General features: G+C 39.0%; 1 protein-coding gene across 1 annotated transcript in view; it reads left to right on the top strand.

The window, feature by feature from the left end:
• The first annotated feature begins 362 nt into the window (after nucleotides 1–362).
• KLHL4 (kelch like family member 4) overlaps nucleotides 363–14,275 on the top strand; it is a 132,552-nt gene continuing 118,639 nt past the window's right edge. Inside the window, exon 1 of the mRNA XM_049872709.1 lies at nucleotides 363–938. Coding sequence (XP_049728666.1) covers nucleotides 517–938 — 422 coding nt within the window. The 5' untranslated portion in view covers nucleotides 363–516. The remainder of the gene's footprint in view (nucleotides 939–14,275) is intronic.

Below are 14,275 nucleotides of genomic sequence, written 5' to 3'. Positions count from 1 at the left end.
GCACATTTTTACAACTGGGCTACCCAGGAAATGAATCTGACAGGGCAGGCAGGGGGAGGAATCAGTGTAGGGAATCTAGAAGAAAGTGAGTTTAAAGACTTTGCTTTTCCTCACTTGCCTGGGTTTAAGCCACAGCTACTCTACTCAGGGTACGGAAGAAGCTGGGTTAGATATTTGCAGGTCCATGCAGGAGGGCTGCAGCGTGCAAATCTAGCAGCTGGAGCGTGTTGTGGTAGCTGCTTTCCTGTGCTAAGCTGATTTACTTGTTTAAGGTCTGACCTCATCATCCTGTCTGTATGGGTTCCCACCTACACAGTTAGCTGCAGCTTTTTGCTTCAGTTAGAAGGCTAGAAGTATTCACAGTGTACCACAGGCAGGGGAGGGGGGAGAGAAAGTAAGAAAGGCTGCTCTCAGCACTTGTGCTTTTGTTAGTTCTACAGAAGAGGCAGAGAAACAGATAACAAAGGCTCCGTTTCCTTTCTGTGAGAGAAGGCTTTTGCCTTTCCCCCTGCAACAATGTCAGTGTCTGGCAAGAAAGAGTTTGATGTGAAACAGATCCTAAGGCTACGCTGGAGGTGGTTTAGTCATCCTTCTCAAGGTTCACCCAACACTGGAAGCTGCCTTCAGCAGGAAGGATATGAGCATAGAGGGACCCCGGTTCAGGGCAGGTTGAAGAGCCACTCTCGGGACAGAAGCGGACTGAAGAAAAGCAACAGTCCTGGCCACCACAACATACTGGCACCAGTGCCAGGACCAGCCCCTGCCCATCAAAGAGCTCTTCAGAACTGGCAGCAGCAAAACCTGGTAGAACACCTTCGAGCAAATGAAGATACTCCTAAAACAGTTACAGAGGAAAATTTATTCAAAGAAGCTTGTGAGAAACGCTCACAGGATTTGGAGATGATCACTGACAACAATATAGAAGATTCTACAGCGAGGTAGGAGTTTTCAGTCCCATAACTAAAAACCATATCCTAGGTTAACTTATCTTCTAATACTCTCATTTTGTGTTTAAATAGAAAATGCTGTAATAATCTCTGAATTTGTACACAGTCAATCAGTCTCCAAGATCCCCTTTCCTGTAAGTCTATAAAGGAAACTTAGGAATAATATGCATGTTTTGATAGTTAATAGGGAATGCATTTTAAAGGTTGTGAGTTTACTTCTGTGTAAAATTAGGAATTTTATTTCAGTTTTAAAAGATACTTATTATAATTACTAATTTTAAGTAAATATCTTCTGTGGCTTCGATGTTCAGATAGCTGTTGTGATTCTTTGTGCAAGTGCGATGAATCACATCGAACTCTGACTTTGTGAGTTAGACGAACTCCGACAAAATAAAAGCTTTGACAGCTCAGCACATCTTTGTCCATTCCTTAGTACATAGTTGCTGTACTGCTGCTTGATAGATATGTTATCTATGTGAGAATATGGAATAGTTTCCTTTAGCATTTTGAGATTTATTTCAAGTTGTAATACTTTTATAGCTCATTTGCGATCATGAAAATAGCCTGCCTACAGCAGGTAATAAAATGCTGCCTACAGCAGGTAATAAAATGCTGCTTACAGCAATGAGATCTTTAAGTAGGAAATGGAATGTCAGCTATTAAAATGGAACAAGTAATAATATAGTATACTTTGCATATGGTTCATAAAACATTTGATTTTATATTTACTTTCATATCCACCAGTATAGTTTGTGTAGAAGAAAATTACATTCTGTCCTATAATATCGTCAAATACAACTTAACCTAGTGGATCTTTATTTTTCTTTTTCATTATCAGACATTTTTATTTTCCCAACATGTTTTAGACACAATTGATGATCTTGGCAATGTAATTAAAGTGTGGAAGTGCTAAAGAAAAAGAAATATTTGGATATATTTTAATTATATAACAGTTCAATATGAAGCTATGCTAATTTGTTTGAAAAACTGGTTATTTGGTATACTGTATGTCTCTACATAAGTATAGAAGAGAATGACTGCAAATTTGTTTCTTATTATAAGTTTCCTCAATATATCAATCTTCCTGACAGTGCCTTGTTTCTATAAATTCAAAACAGAATCTCAATAGAAACTAAAGTAGCATAACAACAGTATGGAACAGGACAAATCAACTGTGCAGAATGATGCCTTTATAGGAATTCAATCTTCTTATTGAAATGTAAACATTCAGAAGACTTTGACCAAATGACTTTAAGTATAATATTAGATTGTGAAATAGATTTCTTAAGAGATAAAGAAATGTGTAAATCTTCCTAAATAAATGCTATATAATTGTTGGGATTGCAAGTTATATTTGATACAGCTAATAGGATTTCCAAGTAATATAGAGCCCATATTTTTAGATTCAGCAAGTTTTCAAATTATCTCTCCTCATCCTGAGCAACAATTTTAAGAACTGCTGAATTTGGAGGTTTTTAAACACATTTGACCGGGTTGTAGAGAAATCAAATTTATCCACTGTTACCTCCTGACAAAATTATTTGATGATCCCGGAATTGATTTTATAGAATGGGAATATTTACAATAAATTAATTGCTGGAAGAAAATGCTGGATAAAATGTAAAGGGTCACCAGGTGGTATTTTTGAAATATATACATTGCTCTTCTGATTTTACTCCTGACAGTTTTCATGTTCCAACAAAATGTCCTGTTAAATGTTCTGTGGTTTTAGTGGGAAGTTAATGTTTTCTTAAGTTAATATAGGAAGTGGTTTTATAGATGTGCTAAGGATATCTTAGAAGAGAAGGGGTGAACTGAGGATCTTATTAATTAAAATATGGTTTATTATTTTCTTATTACTAAATTCTAAATATCCTAAAGCTTCCATGTCTAGGACCAGGAGAGTCCCAGAAGGAGCTTTCTGATATCCTGCCTCTCTGATGCCTCTCTTCAAGAAGATTGGCAGGCAGGAGGAAGTGATCCTGACAAGTGGGCAGCAGCTTGCCATTCCTTCAGTATAACCCATGTGATTTTTAAAAAATATCAGTTTGGAGAATTATCCCACTAGTACAATATGAGCTTTGATACCCAGGGCAAAGTAAGGTTCTTTAAGCCATCCTGCTTTGTACAAATACTACAGAAAATGAATAGAGAATGGACTGAATTACTAACATGCAACAATTACAACTAGTCCTAAAAAGGAAATTAAAGCCAGGTATAAACTTACATTAATATGTTGCTTTGGGGGTTAAAAAACCCAAATACATTCCTATGTAAGTGAATTATAAGTATGTTATGTATTTTTTTAGAAAGTACGCTGTATCATGATTCCATACTACGAGTATGCACATACTGGTATGCTTGTCATCAGAGACCTGGACTCAATTCTCATTTTCTTTTTGTCCTAATTGTCTCCTAACTCTGTATCTTTGTTTCCCTATGACTGCTCTGCTCAGTGTCCTTTTTCCTCCTTTATTTCAACCGTAGTATTCCAACAAATATTTTATCAGTGTCTTATGATCATGCTTCTTAGATGACAGAAATGTTATGAAATAACTAATATATTTACATTAGTATATATACTAAAAAAAAACCCGTTGCCGTTGAGTCGATTCCCACTCATAGCGATCCTGTAGGACAGAGTAGAATTGCCCCATGGGGTTTCTGAGGAGCAGCTGGTAGATTCAAACTGCTGACCTTTTTGGTTGGCAGCCATAGCTCTTAACCACTGTGCCACCAGGGCTCCAAGTATATATACTAATATATATAAATTTTCATTTACTCATAAATAAATGATTTATAAGTATATAGATGGATGTCAAACTGTTAACATTATGCTAAACTGGATTTATTGTAAGAAATACAGTTTTCTCCACATTGTGTTTGTGGATATCGAGTAAAATGTAGATAGCCTGTGTATGGGTCCAGAGAATGTCCCAGTACAAAATCAAAGGTTCACAGAGCTGTTTAGTTATAAGGAAATGGCAGTAATAGGGATTATGCCCTCATCCTACCCATTAAGACTTTGGGTTTTTTGCATAACCTACCAACTGTACTGATAACGTGATTTTTTATGTTTTTGCCAGTGTAGCACTGTTAGACAACACTCCAAATTCCCTTCCACTTGAGCCCTTCCAGTTTTCAAGTGACCTTTGTCTGGAAGAAAGAGTAGCTGTCATTGTATACTGTGATAAACCAAAGAAAGGGTGATTGGATGAGTAAAACTCAGAATCATTCCACAAAGATTGAGCTCTCATTGTATGTCAGGTACTTTTTTAGGTGCTGTGGATAAAACGGAAACCCTGGTGGCATAGTGCTTAAGAGCTATGGTTGCTAACGAAGAGGTCGGCAGTTGGAAGCCACCAGGCGCTCCTTGGAAATGCTATGGGGGCAGTTTTACTCTGTCCTGTAGGGTCACTATGAGTCAAAATTGACTCGACAGCAGCAGGCTTGGTTTTGGTTTGGTGGATAAAACAGGATCAAAACAGAGAACCTGTTTTCACAGAGTATACATTCAAAGAGGGTGAGAAAGGCAATAAAAATAAACAGAAAATACAATAGTTAAGTGATGGTAGGTAATATGAAGAAAAGGGATGGTAGTGAAGGAGAGGGTGCCCTTTTAGATAGGAAAGGCCTTTATGATGAAGTGGGATTTGAGGAGAGAGATAGATGAAGTCAACGAGGAAGCCATGAGAATTTCTAACTCTAGAATTTGAAGCAAACGAAAGGTTACAGCTATTGTGCCACAAACCAAAAAAACCAAGCCAGTTGCTGTTGAGTCTGTTCTGACTCATAGCGACCTTATAGGACAGAGTAGAACTGCCCCGTAGGGTTTCCAAGGAGCGGCTTGTGAGTTCGAACTGCTGACCTTTTGGTTAGCTGCCGAGCTCTTAAACACTATGCCATCAGGGCTCTTAATCCACCACCCACCTTTTTCTGTGCAAATCAGCTGTACACATTCCTACATTGTGTCGTCCATTGAAGAACATCCAAAACATCCTTTAACTCAACTGGTGAAATCAGAAATACACCCTGACCTATTGCTGATTATTGTGATTGTGGCATCACACGCCTGCCTGGCCCATGGCCACAGAGGTGACTTTCCAGCCATCTGTAACCATGCTGGCATTTTGTCATTTGGCTATATGTCTATTCAGCCAGCTGACCATAAGCCTCATGTACAGATGCCTGTGCCTTTTGTGAATACAGACACATGATGGTTTATTTACTTTCTTAATGAAACTATTTGCCTAGGGCCAAATGTCCTGTGGGTCTCCACCCTCAATACAAACCCGTCTGTGACATGGAATCTGCCTAGGAAGTATTTATGCATAAGGGAAATCCTGCATCTAAAACAGTAAAACTTATTTGTAATATTCCTTCTCATAAAGTGTGAAGCGAACCATGTGGGTATTTGCAGGAAAAGATTTCCAGGCAGAGAGAACAACGATCCCTAAGGCCTTAAGATGGGAGTGTACATGACATGCTCAAAGAAACACAAGTTGGCCAGTGCAGCTGTAGGAAAGTCCTTAAGGGGGAGAGTGGTAGGAGATGACTTTGGGGAGGTAACAATAATAATAAAAAAAATTCACTGTAAACATAATAATTAGCTTTTTAAGTAATTCTTATCTGTCAAGCAATAAGAACATTACATATATTTTCCCATGCTCTCAAGGAAAATCTTTGTGAATACAGTGTGTGTTTATATCCACAATTAATACACATTATTTTGTTTGATGTCTTTTGTTGTTGTTGTTTATCTTTGTACATAGCAAAAATAATGTGGTTTTCTAAGGTTCAGAGGATAGGCCTGTTTTACTTAATTTTACAGTGGATACTCTTACTTCGAATGCTGCTGATGAAGAATAAGGAACAAACTACAATTTTATTATTGTTTTTAGAAAGATTAGGTATGAATTCCTTTGTCTGTGGTTTAAAGTGTACTGTGCAGAATTACTTAAGTTATTCAATTGCTTTACTAAATTTGGAGCATGTCAATAAATAATTTAAACTTAATGTATTTATCTCTAACCTCAAATCCTGCTACTAACAGTCTCACTCCTGAGAGTGAGGCAACTGTGGTCCTCATGTTTCATTTTTGACAGTGTGTTATGGCATATATATTTAGTCATTAAAATAAATTTAATAGTTAAAAAAAATTGAGAGTCCATTCTGTCCAGGGAACTGGAGAGATTTTAGAGCCATGTTCCTTCAAATATCATGAATACCCACCAAACCCAAAAACCCACTGCTGTTGAGTCGATTCCAACTCATAGCAACCCTATAGGACAGAGTAGAACTGTCCCATCGAGTTTCCAAGGAGCACCTGGTGGATTCGAACTGCCAAACTGTTGGTTAGCAGCTGTAGCACTTAACCACTACACCACCAGGGTTTCCAAATATCATGAATAAGCACTTACAATTATTATTCTTGATACATGAAAGAGAGGTATTTCATTCTTGCATCTGGAAATGGTAAGAGAGTACTCAAATTGTATGGTAGTATTTAGTATGTGACTTCGAGAATAACACATTAATTATATTGACCTGTTGTAAATTGCCTGTCAGTCACTTGTTACTTCGATTTAAAGTGTGTCTTAAACTGGGTTTTAATATGCCTGTCTTCTTTCCGATACACTTGAGACATTTGTCCTTTAATGCTTATTTTGTTGCTGTATTTCCTGTGACTTTAAAAGTGAAAACAGTTGCAAGGTTATATATGTGTGTGGGTGTGTATGTGTGTGTATATATACACATACCAGTAAAAAATTCTTATTTTTTTATTATTGTACTTTAGATGAAGGTTTACAGAACAAACTAGCTTCTCATTAAACAGTTACTACACATATTGTTTTGTGACATTGGTTACCAACCCCATAACATGTCAGCACTCTCCCTTCTCGACCTTGGGTTCCCTATTACCAGCTTTCCTGTCGCCTCTTGCCTTCTAGTCCTTGCCCCTGGGCTGGTGTGCCACTTTAGTCTTGTTTTCTTTATGGGCCTGTCTAATCTTTGGCTGAAGGGTGAACCTTAGGAATGACTTCATTACTGAGCTAAAAGGGTGTCTGGAGGCCATACTCTTGGAGTTTCTCCAGTTTCTGTCAGGCCAGTAAGTCTGGTCTTTTTTTGTGGGTTAGAATTGAGTGAGCTAGCTTGATTATTTTCACCTTTGGAGCTCTGACATCCTGTCTCCAGATGGCTAGAGCTGTTAACATGTATATCAGTCTAGGAGTCCATTCACTTTTCTTGTATGAATTCAGCTCAGGTGTCCAGGTAGCTGATCATCAAGTGTGTGGTACAGGCTCTGTCCTACAGTCTTAGAGGGGCAGGGGTGATTGGTGTAGGTACTGGTATCTGGTTGCAGAAGGTGTCACTCTGAAGAAGTCAGGGGGCTGAGAATCATCCCCCATATGTCTCTGAGGAAAGTGTGTCCCTGTTCCCTAGAGCATACAGGTGGGTGGGTTCTGCAGACAGACCATGGGCACCCAGTGTTTTTGGTTGTAAGGACTGGGAGGTACCAGTTATCCTTGGGCCCCTGTCGTGGGTGGCTGGGTGACCTGAGTGGAGCCACCAGTCCTTAGGCCCCTGATGTGGGTAGGTGAAGGTGAGGACCCTGTTTAACAGGCAAAGTGGTATCAAACATCAAACACCCACCTCTCCACCACACAGCTGAAACAGCTGGAGTCTGCCAGCAAGGGCCTATTCTCCCGAAATAGGCCCACACATGTCCAAGCATAGGGGAAAGGTACTCAAAGTCCTCAGACCATTTATGCCTGGACAGGAGCCACTTCTGTCCTGAGCTCCCCTGGTTAGTGGAGCTGGCAAATTATCTTTTTCCCCAATTGCAAATTCATTCCTTCTCCAAGGCCAGGAGGGTGGCTCTAGGCACTCAACAGGGCCTATCTCAGGCCCAGAGAAGTCAGCTGCTGAAGCCGGCTTGGGGTGGGGGTGCGGTAAAATATACGCAAATACTTGGCTTTTGCAGATAGCCCCGTTCTTCTCTGGTTCAGAGGTGCGAGTAGGCTGTGTGGCTGTCTGCTTCTTCCTGAGGAAACTGCGGCCGAACGCTAGTAGCAGCCCGCCTTTGCCACTCCGGGAATGGTGCCTGAGGGCTCCTCGCGATTCAGGTCCAGTAACTCCTCTCCGCTTCTGAACCGTCTCTTCCTCTGCCTGCCCCTCTGTTCATTTTCTAAGCTTGCCTTTGATGCTCAGGGCTCCTAGCTTGTCATAAATATACTGGTTTCACTTGTTTTTTGGGGTCTTTGTTGTAAAGAGGGCTCACCAGAAGTGTCTTGTCTATTCCGCCATCTTGGCTCTGCTGTGAGTTAGAATTTTGTTCTACATTTTTCTCCACCTCTGTCTGGGTCCCTTTATTGTGATCCCTGTTATAGCAGTCAGTGGTGGTAGCCAGGCACCATCTAATAGTGCTGGACTCAGTCTGGTGGAAATTGAAATCAAGATGCAAGACTAGGGAACAGTGAATTCTCAATAAAGAAATTTAAACCAAAATATAATATTCTGTAAGATGATCCTGGAGTATCTTGGAGTATCTTGTAGTTTCATAAAGTAAGTTAAGTGCTCAAAAAAAAAATAGAAAAGAAAAACCCCACAATGATGGGAATATGTCAAAGGGACACAAGCATCAACTGCAGTAGCTAAAGCTGCAACAATTTGAGCAACAGAAGAAATTTAGGATTATAACCCAAAGTATAAAATAAATATTCATGATTCCACGGTGATATGAACAAAGAATTGAATAAATGAGGGAGAAGAGATAAATCTTTGTAAAACAAGTCCACATAATTTATGTAGATACTCTGGTCTCAAGGAGGTAGAGCAGAATGTTGTATCTTAAGCATGGGCTGTGCATAGTGACTTTCTTCATTATAGTATGGGAGGGATGAGGGAAGAAAAACTTTACAGTGGAGAGACCTGACAAACAATACCTCAGCCAGGTGATCAAGGTCATAAGTCAGAAAACATCAACAGTCCTAAGTCATGTTCACAGTGTGTGCCCTTGATTTGATATGATGAGAATGACACTTTACCTGTGTAGTATTCCTCCCCAAAACACATAATCACTGTCTAATCATGTGAAAAACATCAGACAGTACACACTAGAGGGGAATTCTACAAAATGCTTTACCAGTAATGCTCAAAACTTTAAAGGTCTTCAAAAACAAGGAAAGTCTGAGAAACTGTCACAGCCAAGAGGAGCCTGAGGAGACATGATAGTTAAAATGATTTGGTATCCTAGATGGGACCCTGGAACAGAAAAAGAACATTAGGTAAAAACTGAGGAAATCTGAATAAACTGTGAGCTTTACGTAATTACAATGTATCAATATTGGTTCATTAATTATAACAAATTAAGATATTAATAATGGGGAAAACTGGGTGCAAGATGTACGGGGACTGTCTGTGTTATCTCTGCAACATTTCTGCTAAAAAAAAAAAAATACAGTATTCCAGCAAGACTTAGTAAATAGATTTCATAAATCAATACTAGAGGGCCATCCAAATGTGAGAACTGCGTTTTTGTTGTTTGTTTGCTTTGTTTATTTAGGTTTTTGGCAAATGGTTAAAAGGACATTGAGTCAAAATCAAATGGCCCTTACCTTCTTCATGCCTAAGTCCTATATGTTGGCAGCAAGATAATATCCTAAAGGCAATCCTAGTGAAGTCAGCAAACGTTCTGCCAGCATCTAAAAACTATATTCAATTTCAAAGTCATAACTTTATGCAGAATATATTGATTGTGACTGCCATTTATTTTATAACAAGTTTTAGGGCATAAAAAAAAATAACAATTTCATAGTTGGGTATAACAGAAAACCATTATTATTTTTTAATCAGTGAGGACGCTACAGGAGAAGTAGTATGTATTTATTGGTGTTTTCAAATGAAAACATGACATCTCACTAGTGTTGTTTTCTTTTTTAATTTATTGTGCCTTAAGTGGAAGTTCACAAACTAAGTCAGTCTCTCATACAAAAACTTATATACACCTTGCTGTGTACTCCTAGTTGCTCTCCCCCGATGAGACAGCACAGTCCTCCTCTCCACCCTGTATTCCCCGTGTCCATTCAACCAGTTCCTGTCCCCCTCTGCCTTCTCATCTCACTTCCAGACAGGAGCTTCCCACATAGTCTCATATGTCTACTTGAGCCAAGAAGCTCACTCCTCACCAGTATCATTTTCTGTCTTATAGTCCAGTCCAATCCCTGTCTGAAGAGTTGGCTTTGGGAATGGTTCCAGTCTTGGGATAACAGAAGGTCCAGGGATCATGATCTCCGGGGTTCGTCTAGTCTCAGTCAGACCATTCAGTCTGGTCTTTTTGCAAGAATTTGAGGTCTGCATCCCACCGTTCTTCTGCTCCATCAGGGAGTCTCTGCTGTGTTCCCTGTCAAGGCAGTCATCCGTTGTAGCCATGTACCATCTAGTTCTTTTCGTCTCAGGCTGGTGTAGTTTCAGGTTATGTGGCCCTTTCTGTCACTTGGGTGGATATTTACCTTGTGTCTTTGGTGTTCTCCATTCTCCTTTGCTCTAGGTAGGTTGAGACCAATTGATGCGTCTTAGATGGCCACTTGCTAGTGTTTAAGACCCCAGACGCCATTCACCATGGAGGGATGCAGAAGGTTTTATTAATACATTTTGTTATGCTGATTGACCTAGATGTCCCCTGAAACCATGGTCCCCAGACCCCCATCCCTGCTACCCTGGCCTTTGAAGCATTTGTTTGTATTCAGGAAACTTCTTTGCTTTTGGTTAGTCCAGTTGTGCTGACCTCTCCTGTATTGTGTGTTGTCTTTCCCTTCACCTGAAAAAGTTCTTGTCTACTGCCTAATTAGTGAATTACCCTCTCCCTCCCTCCCCGGCTTCATAACCATCAAAGAATATTTTCTTCTGTGTTTAAACTATTCCTTGATTTCTTATAATAGTGGTCTCATAGAATATTTGCCGTTTTGCAACTGACTAATTTCACTCAGCATAATGCCTTCCAGATTCTTCCATTTTATGAGATGTTTCATGGATTCATCATTGTTCTTTATCCTTGCATAGTATTCCATTGTATGCATATACCATAATTTATCCATTCATCCATTGATGGGCACCTTGGTTGCTTCCATCTTTTTGCTATGGTAAACAGTGCTACAGTGAACATGGGCATGCATATACCTGTTCGTGTGAAGGCTCTTATTTCTCTGGAATATATTCCAAGGAGTGGGATTGCTAAGTGGTATGGTAGTTCTATTTCTAGCTTTTTAAGGAAGCGCCAAATCTATTTCCAAAGTGGTTCTACCATTTTACATTCCCTCCAGCAGTGTATAAGTGTTCTGGTCTCTCCATAACCTCTCCAACATTTATTATTTTGTGTTATTTGGGTTAATGCCAGCCTTGTTGGAGTGAGATGGTATCTCATTGTAGTTTTGATTTACATTTCTCTAATGGCTATGATCATGATCTTTTCCTCATGTATCTGTTAGCCGCTTGAGTGTCTTCTTTGGTGAAGTGCCTGTTCATATCCTTTGCCCATTTTTAATTGGGTTATTTGTCTTTTTGTAGTTGAGTTTTTGCAGTATCATGTAGATTTTAGAGATCAGACACTAATTAGATTTGTCATAGGCAAAAGTTTTTTCTCAGTCAGTAGGTAATCTTTTTACTCTTTTGGTGAAATCTTTAGATGAGCATAAGTGTTTGATTTTTAGGAGCTCCCAGTTATCTAGTCTCTCTTCAGCTGTTTGTGCATTGTTTTGTATACTGTTTATGCCATGTATTAGGGCTCCTAGCGTTGTCCTTAATTTTTCTTCTATGATCTTTATCATTTAGATTTTATATTTAGGTCTTTGATCCTTTTTGAGTTAATTTTTGTGTATCATGTGAGGCTATAAGTTTTGTTTCATTTTTTCACAGATGGATATCCAGTTATGCCGGCGCCATTTGTTAAAGAGACTGTCTTTTCCCCGTTTAATTGACTTTGAGCCTTTGTCAAATATCAGCTGCTTATGTGTGGATGGATTTATTTCTGGATTCCAAATTCTATTCCATTCGTCTATGTATCTGTTGTTGTACCAGTACCAGGCTGTTTTAACTACTGTAGCAGTATAATACCCAACAAACCCACGCAGTGCCGTCAAGTCGATTCCGACTCATAGTGACCCTACAGGACAGAGTAGAATTGCCCCACAGAGTTTCCAGGGAGCGCCTGGCGGATTCGAACTTAACCACTACGCCACCAGGGTTTCCAGCAGTATAATAGGTTCTAAAATCAGGTAGTGTGAGGCCTCCCATTTTGTTCATCTTTTTCTATAACGCTTTACTTACCTGGGGCCTCTTTCCATATGAAGTTGGTGATTTGTTTCTCCATCTTATTAAAAAGATGTCATTGGAATTTGGATTGGGATTGCATTGTGTCTCTAGATTGCTTTGGGTAGAATAGACATTTTTACAGTGTTGAGTCTTCCTATCCACGAACAAGGTATGTTTCTTCCACTTATGTAGGTCTCTTTTGCAAACCTTGGTGGCATACTGGTTAAGAGCTACAGCTGCTAACCAAAAGGCCTGCAGTTCAAATCCACTAGGCGCTCCTTGGAAGCTCTGTGGGGCTTTGAGTGGGAATCAACTTGATGGCAATGGGTTTGGTTTTATTTGGTTTAGATCTCTTTTGATTTCTTGCAGTAGTGTCTTGTAGTTTTCTTTGTGTGGGCCTTTTACATCTGTGGTTAGATTTATTTCTAAATATTTTATCTTCTTGCAGACAACTGTAAATGTTATTGATTTGGTGATTCCCTCTTCGACATTCTCTTTGTTGGTGTAGAGGAATCCAGCTGATTTTTGTATGTTTATCTTGTTTTCTGATACTTTGCTGAGCTCTTTATTAGTTTAAATAGTTTTCTCGTGGATTCTTTAGGGTTTTCTGTGTTAAAATCGTGTCATCTGCAAATAGGGATACTTTTACTTCTTCCTTACCAATCTGGATGCCCTTTATTTCTCTATCTAGCCTAATTACTCTGGCTAGGGCCTCCAGCATAATCCTGAATAAGAGTGGTGATAAAAGGCATCCTTGTCTGGTTCCTGTTCTTAAGGAGAATGCTTTCAGACTCTCTCCATTTAGGGTGATGTTGGCTGTTGGCTTTGTATAATGCCCTTTATTATGTTGAGGCATTTTCCTTCTATTCCTATGAGAGTTTTTATAATGAATGGGTGTTGGACTTTGTCAAATGTCTTTTTTGAATCAGTTGATAAGATCATGTGGTTCTTGTCTTTTGTTTTACTTATGTGATGGATTACATTAATTGTTTTTCTAATGTTGAACCATCCCTGCATGCCTGGTATGAATCCTCCTTGATCATGGTGAGTTATTTTTTTGATATGTATTTAAATTCTTTTGGTTAGAATTTTGTTGAGGATTTTTGCATCTAAGTTTATGAGGGATGTAGGTCTGTAATATTCTTTTTTTGTAGTGTATTAACCTGGTTTTGGTATCAGGGTTCTGCTGGCTTCATAGAATGGGTTTGGGAGAATTCCATCCTTTTCTATGCTGTGAAATACCTTTAGTAGTAGTGGTGTTAACTTTTCTCTGAAAGTTTTGTAGAATTCTCCAGTGAAGCTGTCAGGGCAAAGGGTTTTTGGTTGTTGTTGTTGGGAGTTTTTTAGTTATCTTTTCAATCTCTTCTTTCCTTATGGATTTATTTAGTTGTTCTACCTCTGTTTGCATTACTTTAGGTAGGTAGTGTGTTTCTAGAAATTTGTGCATTTTTTTCTAGGTTTTCAAATTTGTTAGAGTACAATTTTTCATGGTAACCTGATATTTTTCTTTTAATTTCATTTGAGTCTGTCGTAATATCGCCCATCTCATTTCTTTTTCAGGTTTTTGATTCCTCTTCTGTTTTTCTTTTGTCAGTTTGGACAATGCTTTATCGATTTTGTTAGTTTTTTCAGAGAACCAGCTTTTGGTCTTGTTTGTTAGCTCTTTCAATGGTTTTTCTGTTCTCTGTTTCATTTAATTCTCCTCTGATTTTTATTATTTGCTTTCTTCTGGTGCCTGAGGGAAACCCTGGTGGCATAGTGGTTAAGCACTACGGTTGCTGGCGAAAAGGTCAGCAGTTCAAATCCACGAGGCGCTCCTTGCAAACTCTATGGGGCTTCTCTACTGTGTCCTATAGGGTTGCTATGAATCAGACCCCGACTCGATGGCAACGGGCTTGGTTTTTTTTTTTTGGTTCCTGAGGGTTTCTTTTGTTGCTCTCTTTCTATTTGTTGAAATGGTAGGGATGATTCTTTGATTTTGGCACTTTTTTCTTTTTGTATATGTGCATATATTGGTA

Source organism: Elephas maximus, chromosome X (assembly GCF_024166365.1).
Source record: "Elephas maximus indicus isolate mEleMax1 chromosome X, mEleMax1 primary haplotype, whole genome shotgun sequence".
NCBI lineage: Eukaryota > Metazoa > Chordata > Mammalia > Proboscidea > Elephantidae > Elephas > Elephas maximus.
The sequence above is the reverse complement of the archived record's forward strand: the minus strand, read 5'-3'. Positions and strand labels throughout refer to the sequence as shown.